The 11,985-nt window shown below is 37.2% G+C and overlaps 2 protein-coding genes across 2 annotated transcripts in view; one reads left to right on the top strand and one right to left on the bottom strand.

Annotated features, from left to right (window-relative positions):
* Positions 1–1,707: 1,707 nt before the first annotated feature.
* diras1a (DIRAS family, GTP-binding RAS-like 1a) lies at positions 1,708–7,934 on the bottom strand. The gene is made up of 2 exons (XM_043252939.1): positions 7,616–7,934; positions 1,708–3,874 (listed from the first exon to the last, which is right to left on the bottom strand). Exon 2 carries the CDS (start codon positions 3,817–3,819, stop codon positions 3,232–3,234), a length of 588 nt encoding a protein of 195 aa, XP_043108874.1. The 5' UTR covers positions 3,820–3,874; positions 7,616–7,934; the 3' UTR covers positions 1,708–3,231.
* A 2,247-nt stretch (positions 7,935–10,181) lies between these two features.
* The window catches only part of apc2 (APC regulator of WNT signaling pathway 2), a 28,456-nt gene continuing 26,652 nt past the window's right edge, over positions 10,182–11,985 (top strand). The window contains 1 exon segment of the mRNA XM_043252657.1: positions 10,182–10,283. The gene's annotated coding sequence lies outside the window, so the exon portion shown is untranslated.

Here is an 11,985-nt window from a genome sequence, read left to right as displayed (position 1 = left end):
TTAAAAGACAGATAGTTATAAGACAGTTTTATTTTGTGATTATTTCAGCTAAAAGTTTGATTTGTACATTCAATTGAACAACTTTAAGTTAAAGTGAAACACTGTCCCAGATTATTTTTAATGTTCGTAATGACTTTATCCTTGTATATTTTTCCGCACAACCTTTTTCTAAATTGCAAAAAAACAAAACTGGTTTTTATATTGTTTATTATATTACTGAAACATGACAAGTAGTGTGGTTTTTGTAAAGCAGGTTTTTGTTGTCAGTCTATGCGCTATGATTGATTGTTTTCAGTTGGATAGAAAGCTAGTGCTAATGTTTTGACTGAACGATTCAATTTTGATTCAGGTTTGCTGGGTTTTAATAAAGTTAGCAGAAATGTTATGTAAAGTTATGTAGAAAGAGTTTGTATTTACTTAACGAAATGTGGTTTTGGCCAGAGAATTTACTGTTTGACTAATTGTGTGATGTTGGTGTCTTGCCATGTTAAGAGTTAAGAAAAAATACTTTAAGTGTTGGTAAAAGCTTGTTAGCAATTGAAACACACACACATTCATTTGGGTTGTGGAGAAAACCTATGCATACAGGGGGTGAATATGGTAATTAATGGCTCCAGGACTCAAACTGAGGATGCTGTGAGACAACAGTGCTACCCACAGAGCCAGCATGCAGCCCTTGTTATTATCAAATATTCAATAATGCTTCATACCTCTATTTACCAGCAGAGGGCAATCTCACGAAATTTCTCTCCAACGAAATATGCCTTCAAACGACTGTGTGGAAGAAATGTGTAAAGCAGACGAATTGCTTTACAGTATATTCGCATTTATGTCGCTTTTATTTTGTAAAATACTTGAAACATAACGACTTCTAGTGTTATTTTCACTGGTGTGCAACCTGAACACATTTTTAGTGGGGTTTCATGACCCTTTAAAGTCTTTTATGCTTAACTATTTCTTAAATAGTAAAAAATGTGAATTTGTACAGAAGTGTACATCTCCCTGATTGCAAACATGTTTGTGTGAAATCACAGACCAAGTGTATAGTTAGCCATTTTAACGTTTCTAGTTGAACGCTGCATAGCACATAAACACAACCCAGTAACATCTTCGCACACAAATCTGTTTTTATTTCATCTGCTAATTAATGCTTCGTTTGAGTCAAATCTTCAGACTGACTAAGCAGATGTTCTACCAGATGCTCTTTCTGCATCTTCAGGTTAAACTCATTCTCCTTGGTATGCATCATTATCCATCATGACTAATGAGGTGAGGGCAGAGAGTTCACATCATTGATATAAAGTATTTCATTTGTTGTTTTTTATGGTAAGTATCTGCAACCTTATCTACAGTGGCCCCAGAAAGTAATCGACATTTAAAAATATATATATAATAATGTCTTTTGTTTTGTTAAAGCAAGTGGCTTTTTTCCCAAAAATAAGTTAAAACTGTAAACGATAAACCAATTGATGCTGTTCTAAACTAACTTTCTACATCAGATAAAAGTCACTTTTAAGTCCTGATGGTTCATGAATGGCTAATAAAAGCGAGTTTAGCTATGAGAAAAGCTCGAACAACATTTTAGGATGTCACTTGGTTTAATATTTTGTGTCTAAATGCAATGAAATTCAGATATTTTCATGCATATTTTTGGAGCCACTTGATACACAGATGTTCAGAAACACAAAAGAAAACAAGCAATAATTATTTCCCTTTTGTTTGTGCTTCTTTATTTTTCTGGTCCCTCACATAATATTTATTGAATAAACACTTTGTCTGCAGTAAAGTTGTAAACGCAGAGTGTTTGACAAGAACATTTTTGTAAAGGTTAACGCTCTGTGTTTTGAATGTGCTCAAGATTCTAAAAGTGCTTTAATATCATGTATTGCTAAAGCAAATGGCATTAAATAATCTGAGGAAATATAGACACTGACAGAAAAACAAGGGCTGTACAGGGGTTTTCATTAGTGCTCATAATACACATAGAGTTCACATACAGGATATATGTTTTTAGTTAGATGATGAAATGCATATATTAAGGTTTTCGAGTGCTATCAACACTTGAAAAACAGAACAGAGTAAAATAAAACACCAATCGACACCCCAGACCCCACCCCATCACAAAAAAATAGCTTTTAGAAATGATCACATTTAGGACTTATTCACTGTGCTTCAATAAGGTATAGCTCTGTTCTCGATGAAAAGATCTCAATCACATTTAATATGAAGGTAGTTTATATCATCAGACATGCATTATGCACTTTACTCTGTTATACCAGATTACATCACTGGCAAGCCGGTTAACTAATAATGTCCTTCGTCCCGAATTGTTTTTTCCGATTTCTAACAGGCTGCTTTTGTGCTGCTATAGTATATGTAATTTGGAAGAGCGGATAGTGTCGCCTCTTCAGCTGTGCCCAGGCCTCTTGCTCCTGTGGGTGAGAAGCCAGTTCAAGACATTTATGTCTGCTTTTCCAAACCGTACCGTTAAAGACACAGCCTGACGTAAAAATGGCCACATTGATGATTTGGTCTGTCTTGGATTCAATAAAAAGTCAACAGAAAGCAGCAGAGAGAGAATGTGTGAGAATCGTGGGACGTCCTCCCTGCTTCGTGTGTCAGCTCTTATAGTCTACTACACAGAGTTACTACAGGAGCCAGAACATACAGGGGTAGGGAGATGGTCGACGTTCGGATGCGCACTAAAGATTACCTGATTAAGACTGAGAGGGATGGAGAGTTAAAGGGAGAGTTCGCCCTCAAAAAGAAAGTTCTGTCATCATTTGCTCGCTTTTGTGTCGCTTACTTCCGTTTAACACACAAAAAGAAAAATAAAAGAATCATGAAAGTGCAAAAGAACCATCAAAGGTCCGTATGAGAGGAATAACGACTGACATTTACAGTTTTACATTCACCCTGGGTCAGTTTGGCATGTTTATGTAAGTCTTTTCAATAGATCGATTCAGTTCAAAAAACTGCTTTGAATTAATCAGTATTCTTTATTTATCATATGATCTCCCTCATAAGATTTGTAATATACGTCACATGTAATATGGACTTTTTTAAGGTTGCATGGACAAGTGTGGCCAGTTCAATTGTATTAAAACCTCTCTTTGTGTTCCCTGGAAACAGGACAATAAGTAAACGATGACAGAAGTTTCATTTTTTGCGCGTACTGTTCCTTTAAGGTGAGGGACTTATGTACATGAGAAGTCAGGTGGATCCAGCCTTCTACATCACACTGCACTTGGCCTTCAGCTTGTCTGCACGTCTCTGCTTGCTGGAGCGCATGTTCAGACTCATATCGCGCTTCTTATCCAGGTTCAGGAGCTCCTGAAAAAGCTCCTTCACGTTGGTGTTGGTCTTGGCTGATGTTTCCATGAACGCGCATTTCCAGATGTTCGCCTGAGCTTCGCCCTCCTTGGTCTCCACCTCGCGCTGGGTCTCATCGCTCTTGTTGCCCACGAGCATGATTGGGATGTTCTCCACGTTCCCTTTGATGGCCAGCACTTGCTGGTAGATCGGCTTCAGCTCCTCCAGCGACTGCCTGCTGGTGATGGAGTAGACCAGGATGAAGGCATGGCCTTTGGAGATGGACAGACGCTGCATAGCAGGGAACTGGTGGCTGCCAGTGGTGTCAGTGATCTCCAGAGTGCATACGCTCTTGTCGCAGCTGATGACCTGCCGGTATGTGTCCTCCACCGTCGGGATGTAGGTGTCCCTGAAGGTGCCTTTAACGAAGCGCAGAACCAATGAGCTCTTGCCTACTCCACCTGCTCCAAACACCACCACCCGGTAATCGTTACTCTGCTCTGGCATGCTGCTTGGGTTTGTCGGGGTATGTGGCGGTTAAGACTCAATTATTCCCTGAGATCTGAAACAGGAAAAAGGTTTCATTTGGTACACATCCGATAAATATATTTGTCTTCTGCGGTTTACAAATGTAAAAAAATTCTGGAAACACTTGCAGACATTAAACCAGACATCTTTCAGATTATTCCAGTCGATCTTTGCTAATAGACTGGTTGGAGACTGAAAGTAAGGCTAGCACTGGTGCTTCCAAACCAATCTCACATAAGAGGGCAATTTTATATATATATACATAAACTTTTCAAATCAGTTCAAGAAATATTCTATTCATTTTGGGGACATATTATTAAAAGTCAGTTACGATTCTCTATTCTATTTCAGCATTATATATAGAGATGATAAGTAATAAGTAAGCTTACATATGAGTGGTAAGTAAGTACTGGTTTATTTCAAAAAAAGTGTAAACGCTGTGGCTCTGTGGCACTATCAAAATATTGATCTGTTTGTCTGAGCACTTTCAATTACCTGCTCAATATAGCAAAATTGGCTGACCATCAAGGAAGGGTGTTTATAATTAAAGTTTGATACTGCCACCTCATAAATTACATATATTTAATTACATATATTAAATATGACATGTTCTTAACTGTTTATGAAATCTGCATATGAGACTATTAAGGTTGCCTGACATCATTCTTTAAATGGAGAGAGTGGAAAGACAATGGTCAGCATTTCCCTGACATTAACGTTTGTGTGTGTGTGTGTGTGTGTTTGTGTGTATGTGTAAATACATGAGAGTATATGCCTGTGTGCCTTTGTGAATTGAGTAGGACGGTCTCTGCTGCCATCAGCATCAAGGTCATCTATTAATGACTCATTTATCTTGCTGTGAAGCAGCCATTGGACTCAGTCTCCTGTGGAAATCAAGATCACACCAGATATTTCTGGCACCTGACTGAATTCTTGCAGCATTTGGAGACAGGGGACACTTCCTGACTGCCTCAACAGAGATTTGCGCAAATGCCTAATTTTCACATGACAGATCAATATACCCAATGCGGTCTGATTAACAGAGAACTTTGTCTGCATTTAAGTGCTTGAAAATGCTCACATCTACTCAGCCCCAGAGGAAAATCCAGTGGTACTTCTGAATTAGCAGTAATGATTATCTTTCAGATGAACAGAGACCAGATGAGCCTCTTACTAAAGACCTCTTTGGTTCGCCGGCAACATAAGATATAATCTCAGTGGAAAGCAAATTTTGAATATTAAAGAGTGTTTTGGCAACCTTTACCTCTCATATTCCATCTTTGTTCCTCATAGTAAAAGTTCAAATGTTAAGGTCAGACATTTTTATAAAAAGGCTTAGAAAATCATTGGACACACAACACTGAGTACTGCAATGAGCTACAATGTACAAAAGTACAATGGATCAGTCACATGAAAAATAAATGCTAGAGTGAGATAGCGTTCTGTCCTCTATACAGACACAACAATAAAAATAAATCACATTGAAGACATTGTATCGATATTAACAGCAACTAGTTTCATCTACAAATGTAACATTTTGTTAGAGAAAAAAACGCACTGATTAAATAAGTTAAAGGCTCAGAGTAAATTTTGTTGTGGGTTATTTCGCCCCTGCTGGTAGACTGTAGTAACTATATCACCTTCTCCATTCAAAAATCATAACTTTATACATATATATAATTTTGTTTCCCCCTTTTTTGCAGTGGTGCTAAGAATGCGAATCACAGCTCAGGAAAAAAAATCTCTTTTTGGTGCCAAAAGCCAATCAGCATTGTCGTGACATAAGTCTATATGCATTTATGGCCCAAGTGTGTTTCATAAGAATAAAATACATTGTTAAACCATGTTAATATATAAAACATGCATAATTATATGGGTAAAAAAGTACAATTATGAAATACTAAATCATAACTATGTCATTTCTTTTTATCATTGTCACATGTTTATCACTTTCAATGTCCTTATTTCAAATTTTATTGCAATATGCATTTCATAATTTCGGCTTTTTGAAACTGAAAGCCAAACTACCCATCAACACCAAGAACAATGAGTAAAGATAGAAATGCTAACTATAAGTCCACATTAACACATAATATTGCTCTGTTTATTATAAGCAATCACTGCAGTTATGCCACCTGCCACTTTAAATTCTAAATATGTCTCTTCAATGTCTTTTCATTTAAATGTGAAAAAACAACAACAATATTGTTCCCTTGTGTCATTTTCATTGTTGTGGTACCGGAATTTTAACTATTATTAAAACTTTTAGCATTTTTATTAATGCGTTGTTATTACTATCATTAGTTAATGTCAGTTGTGTAAAGAGGCCTTTACCCTTATTAATATCAATAAATATTACCATTTGTTGAATATTTGTTTTGCTGCTGGCTGTTAAGCTACTCAAAACCATGAACTGCAGTCATTTTACAACAGTTAATATTCCAAGGGCTGTTTTGTCTGTTCGGTTGGCCATGAGTGTGCCGTAAGAGGCTCCGCTGTAGATGGTATCGCATTTGTTTTCTGCTGGTTTGTACCAGTTTGCATGATGTCAGTAGATACACCAGGCCTTTGAACAACTAAGATGTATAGACAGATTCTCCCTAAGCTGCTTGGGAACATCCCAATAGTGCATCATTTTTGGAACTCTGGGAATTCTCCCGTTACTGTGGAAACAGCCCTCGAGGGCATGTATAGAATGAGCGAAAACAAGAGTGAGAGAATTTCATCAGAGCGATACTGATGAAAGCAAGGAGACAGGGCCAAAAAATAAATACATTTATATATATATTTCTAATGTTGCATGTCATCTTTCTGTCAGTTACCCTAGTAACCAACTGGCAAACAGTGGGTTTAATTTACGTCACTGCAGCCTATTCATACACTGAGGTGAAAGAAACTATTTATAGTAATGAATGATTACTAAAGAAAAATATGTAACCTCGTATCAGTTTAGAATTCCTTTTGTGGGCTATTTACAGGGCATTGTATTAATCAATTATTTCGATTTTTCACAAAGATATATTACAAAACTACATATTGAGCTAAGGAAACGTGTAACTGAGGTGGCCTGAAAGGCTACAAGAGACGCGCAAACGTCTATCGCATGTGATGTCTAAAAATACCACAGCTCATCAACTCAATTCTTACTCTATAAGCTCGATCCTGAGCCCGTCAGAGCTCTGATGGAATGCAGATCCGAGAAGGTCCGCATCTCTTAATCAACGGGGTTTGCTGTTACAACTGGCGTTAATATTGCTGTAATTAGGCGACATTCAAAACAGGCATCCTGTTATTTTCTCTCAGCCAGTTGGGTAATAAAGCGCATATAGGCCGTGTAACCTGAATGAACAAGCATTGGGAGGCCGTGGATAAAAAATTCTATTTTTTTTTTTTTTTTTACTCAATCACATGTCGCGTTCACATTTCACGCTGAGACAAATACATCATCCGCGCGTAATTCACACGGATCCGCACTGAACCGAACGTCATTTTTTACGGAAGAAGAGCGATTTTTTTTACGCGTGAAGTCGTTAATCGCTTGCTTGTCGTCAAAGGAGCATCGTTCACACACACATAAGCGATGGATAACAAAACGCAAAGGATCCTCAAAGTCATTACGTCTCTGTGCGCTGAAAGATGCTATTGCGGTCCGTCACACGAAGGACGCGCGTCAAAGACACGAGCGTATCGATACATGAAATCCGCATTTGTCTGAACCCTCTCCATATTGAAACACTTATTTGTGTACCGCTTGTGAAAAGTGATTTATTCTTACCTGGCGACAGTGTAGCAACGATCCCAAATCTTGTTAGTCATAAATTATGGGAAGCATTAGGAGATCAGATACACGACAAATGTCTTACATTCTCTGCCGTACCAGTCCCGTTTCATTTTCTCGTGTTATTTGCATGGCGTAAATCGAGCGATGTCGCTGAAAATGCTGTTATTGCTCTTGGTGCGGGCGGCGCGCGCGCTCCAGCTGTCCTACCACGTCCTCTCTGACGCACGCAAGCGCGCGATATGCGGCTCACCCCCGCGTCCTGTGTCCCGTTACACGACGAGAACAAAACCCCACCTGCTCTATACCGTTAAACTGTTCTCCGTCTACGCCATGTTGATCATACAACATTGTTCCGTCACTAAAGGGGACATGTTTCTTTAATAAAACACCATTTTGAGCTCGACGTTTCCTCTATGGGCGCACACTGGGAGCGGACGGGGGCACTGGACTGATGGAAATAGTATCTACTATATTAGGGTGCTATATTTTAAAAATAGCTAATAGAAGTGCTACCAGACTATAGAAATAAAGGCTAAAATTCGGGTACAGATGTTAGTTAAGCGAGGTTTACTGGGTGGGACATACCATAAAAAAATACATTCTGTGTGGTTACTAATATATTCAGATATAGCCCACCGTTAAATTATCTTATAGGCATTTTTTTGTATTAGATGACATGCGTGATGAAGGCTTATCATATGTTTTGCTTCCTATTAGCCTATACAGTAGGCTTAGTTTATATACAGTGTTAGTTATATATATATAGTATATATATATATATATATATATATATATATATATATATATATACACACACACACTATATAACAGACTCCCTAGGCGTTGACACACCTTAACTGTAAGGTGTGCTCATCCTGGCGTCAGGATAACCTTTTGTTCACTGGTGTATAAGTATTTGTCTCCCTCCAATGGTTTTGTGATGAATCGACAAAGCAACCAGTAAATGAAGCCTTTGCATGAAATTTATTTGTAATTTGCATCACAAATGAAATGCTCACAGCACCCCCCATTGCACTCAGTCTGACACCCCTGTTATCAATACAACACTGGAATTGTATTTTTAATGACGCCGTTTAAATCGAACTGTTCAAATCTGATGACATCAGATTTGATATGAGGTTTCTTTAAATGTATATCTTCTCAAATGACATCAGCCGTGGTCTGATTTATAAAATGTGTTATTGTATCTTCTACAGAAATCCTCACACAACATGAATTAGCCTACAGCTTATTCCACGATGGCCAAGATGTGTGAATGCAAAATTCTGAACGCAAAAAAAATAAATATTACTAAATGGTCAGCTGTGGGTTAGCGCTATCATTTTTGTCTCAGTGAGAGTGCTGCTAGCAAGATGACTGTTTCATTAGGAATTAAATAAATTGATGTCTCATATTAAATATTATAAATGTTTTCTTTCAAGCAGCCTGTGGCAATTTTTTCATATAGTCCTCCAAACTAGTGTTGTTCAGCCTTTTTTTAACCCAATGCACACCTTTGTTCAAAAGAATATAGCATAAGTTAGTATTTTATTATTTGTTCATTTCATAAACACTTTTTTATCTTGAAATTGAACCCATGACAAAGTTAGCACCCTCTATAAAGCAATACATCTGTATTGTTCCATAACAGTTTTGTGTTTCCAGTATTGAAGTATGTTGCCACAAAACACCAGTGTGTATTATATGAACTATATTATATGAGCTATAGCTTTGTATCCAAGACTTGAAATTTAAGACAACCTATGTAAAAATCTAAATATACACTCTTAAAAACTAAAGGTTCCAAAAGAGGGTTTTAGTGTAAAGAGCATTCTAATAATCTGGATAATATTTTTTTTACTGTAAAGGACCCTTTGTGAAATTAAAAGGTTTCATGGATTGTAAATGTTGATGCAAAAACCTTTATTTTTAAGAGTGCATTGAAGAAACTGGAGTGACTTTTTAAAACACCCATTGACCAGTGTTGTGACATTATGTAATATAACCTGTCAATAAAAAGTTTAACTGTAATTGAATAATAACTGAATTGTACACTCTCAGAACAAAATATCTACCATTTTGTTACACTTTAGGTACTTCAGATACCCCTATTTAATTTAATAATTATTTTTATTATTAATCATTAAAAATATGACCATTATTTTATTGACAAGGTCTGACCTTTTATTCAAACTGCACGTTTATTACACACTTTTAATACAACAGCTACACACTACTGCACACTTTTACACAACAGCTGCAATAAATAAATAGCACGATGAGCCAGCTATACTGTATAACATATACGTTTTAATTAACGTTAGCCTGCTATTTGCTTGTTTATTATTAAAAACACAAGACAATGTGATGTTTTTTCCACAGTTAATCATACTGAAACCGAATTTCTCGATAGATCTACGTGTGCGCGTTAAGGCAGTTGCCTGTTTTTCTTGCCAATATTTACGTTCGAGATAAAAATAAAAAGAGAAGGAGAAAAGCTTGTGTGTGTGTGTGTGTGTGTGTGTGTGTGTGGGAGAGAGAGAGGAGAGGCGTGACATCAGAGCGCACAGCATCACTGAATGCAGGGCATCATCCCCACTGACAGAGAAAGACAGCAGCGCCTCCACGCCCAGTAAACACCGCCAACGCTGCCGAACATGAGGTAAGATTTACACCAATTCAGTCTATTAGTGAATATATTAAACCACGGGGGACGGGTGTATCAAAAATATGTATGTTTTCGGTATTTCTGCGGTAAATCATACGGTTGCGTACGCTGCGTGTCCGTGAGACGTGGTGAGGTCCTGATGAGAATATTTATGAGGGCGCCAGAGAGGACCGTTTACCGCAAGCGTTTCCCACGAATCTTAACGAGCACAAATAAGATTACGTTTCACTGCACGAGCGCAATAAACGTGTTGTTTTAGGGGCCTAAAAACGAACGAATATCTGCGACCGATATCGCAGCTAAAATATCACGGCCAAGGTCAACAATAAAACGGCAAGGATGTCTGCTGTGTCCGAATCACGGGCTTCGATGTACAGAAAGCCGAGCGTGAGGGTCATTTTCTTATTATTCCGTTCATGGTGAAAGCTTCCTAGCCGTCCGATGCTCATAGTAACAAAGAAAGGAATCTTCTGCAAATGTGTTTCGGCCTCTGTTACCGTGAATATTGCATGAGCACAAAGAAAATGTGACGATTATTCGAGATGCTGATTACATGTTATTAGATTTGTCAGTACATTATGGTAAATAGTCTTTTGTTAATAACTGCGTTCATCCTGGTTAAGGTAAACTGTTAGAAAATCATTATTTTGATAGATAGATAGATAGATAGATAGATAGATAGATAGATAGATAGATAGATAGATAGATACCCACTTTACCAGACAATAAACATATGCATAGTGAGTTAAATAGTAAATCCAGAATTATTTTTGCATTTATTATTACTATTTTTATTTATTTTTACTTCTGCCATTTGGTAATTGCCCATGCAATAAACAGAATAGTACTTACAGCCACCCTAGTTGAACTTAATTTTACAGTGACCTTACTGTATATTATTCTGCTGTAATAAATGCAATGGCATGACATTGATTTGAGTTACATTTTTTTTACAATTTATTTAAATAATTTACACATGTTTGTGCAGCATATCATATTATATATGGACACCATCATTATTTAAATGAATAATTTCTGATTCTAAAAAAAGCGTAGCAATCATTTTTGAAAAATGTGTACTTTGTTGGTTAAAATACTTGCGACGGTTTCGACCAGTATCCAGGCCTTTATCAGACACCATTATTTCTAAATATTTCTGCTGCACCTGGCCAAATATTCCAGATTGATCCGTAATAATATATGGATTATAGGAGAGACCGTGTGTGTCTCAGAGGAAGAAAAAAGCAAAGCAATACCTTATCCAATGAGACTGTAAACATTAAGGAGAATAGGGCTGAATTAAGGCCACAACGTCTACCTCTGGTTAAAAAGCATAAAGGCTGAGTTGAGCTAGCATTAGTTTTAGATGTTTCAGGGACCAGGGAGTCGATGTCCATAAAAACCCATGTCTGGACCACCCCTGCACAGCTTGGTGACTCAACTTAGTCTCCTGGACACAGATGTGATGTAGACTTTAAAAAAAAAAAAAAAAAAACTGCTTACATAATGTCATGTGAGTATTATAGAAAGTGACAGCCACTGGATGTTGTTTCTAGTAAAACCTTGCTGGCTATTCAGAGACTAGATAGTTGTGCTTTATGAACAAACGATAAAAGTTTATAGTTCAGATTAATTTATGTATGTATTAGAGCTGCACGATTCTGGATAAATTGAGAATCATGTTCTCTTTTTTTTC

Source organism: Puntigrus tetrazona, chromosome 11 (assembly GCF_018831695.1).
Source record: "Puntigrus tetrazona isolate hp1 chromosome 11, ASM1883169v1, whole genome shotgun sequence".
Classification (NCBI taxonomy): domain Eukaryota; kingdom Metazoa; phylum Chordata; class Actinopteri; order Cypriniformes; family Cyprinidae; genus Puntigrus; species Puntigrus tetrazona.
The sequence above is the reverse complement of the archived record's forward strand: the minus strand, read 5'-3'. Positions and strand labels throughout refer to the sequence as shown.

Coding starts and splice junctions, on each gene's coding strand:
- diras1a (XM_043252939.1), bottom strand. CDS start 3,819: ATGCCAGAGCAGAGTAACGATTACCGGGTGGTGGTGTTTGGAGCAGGT.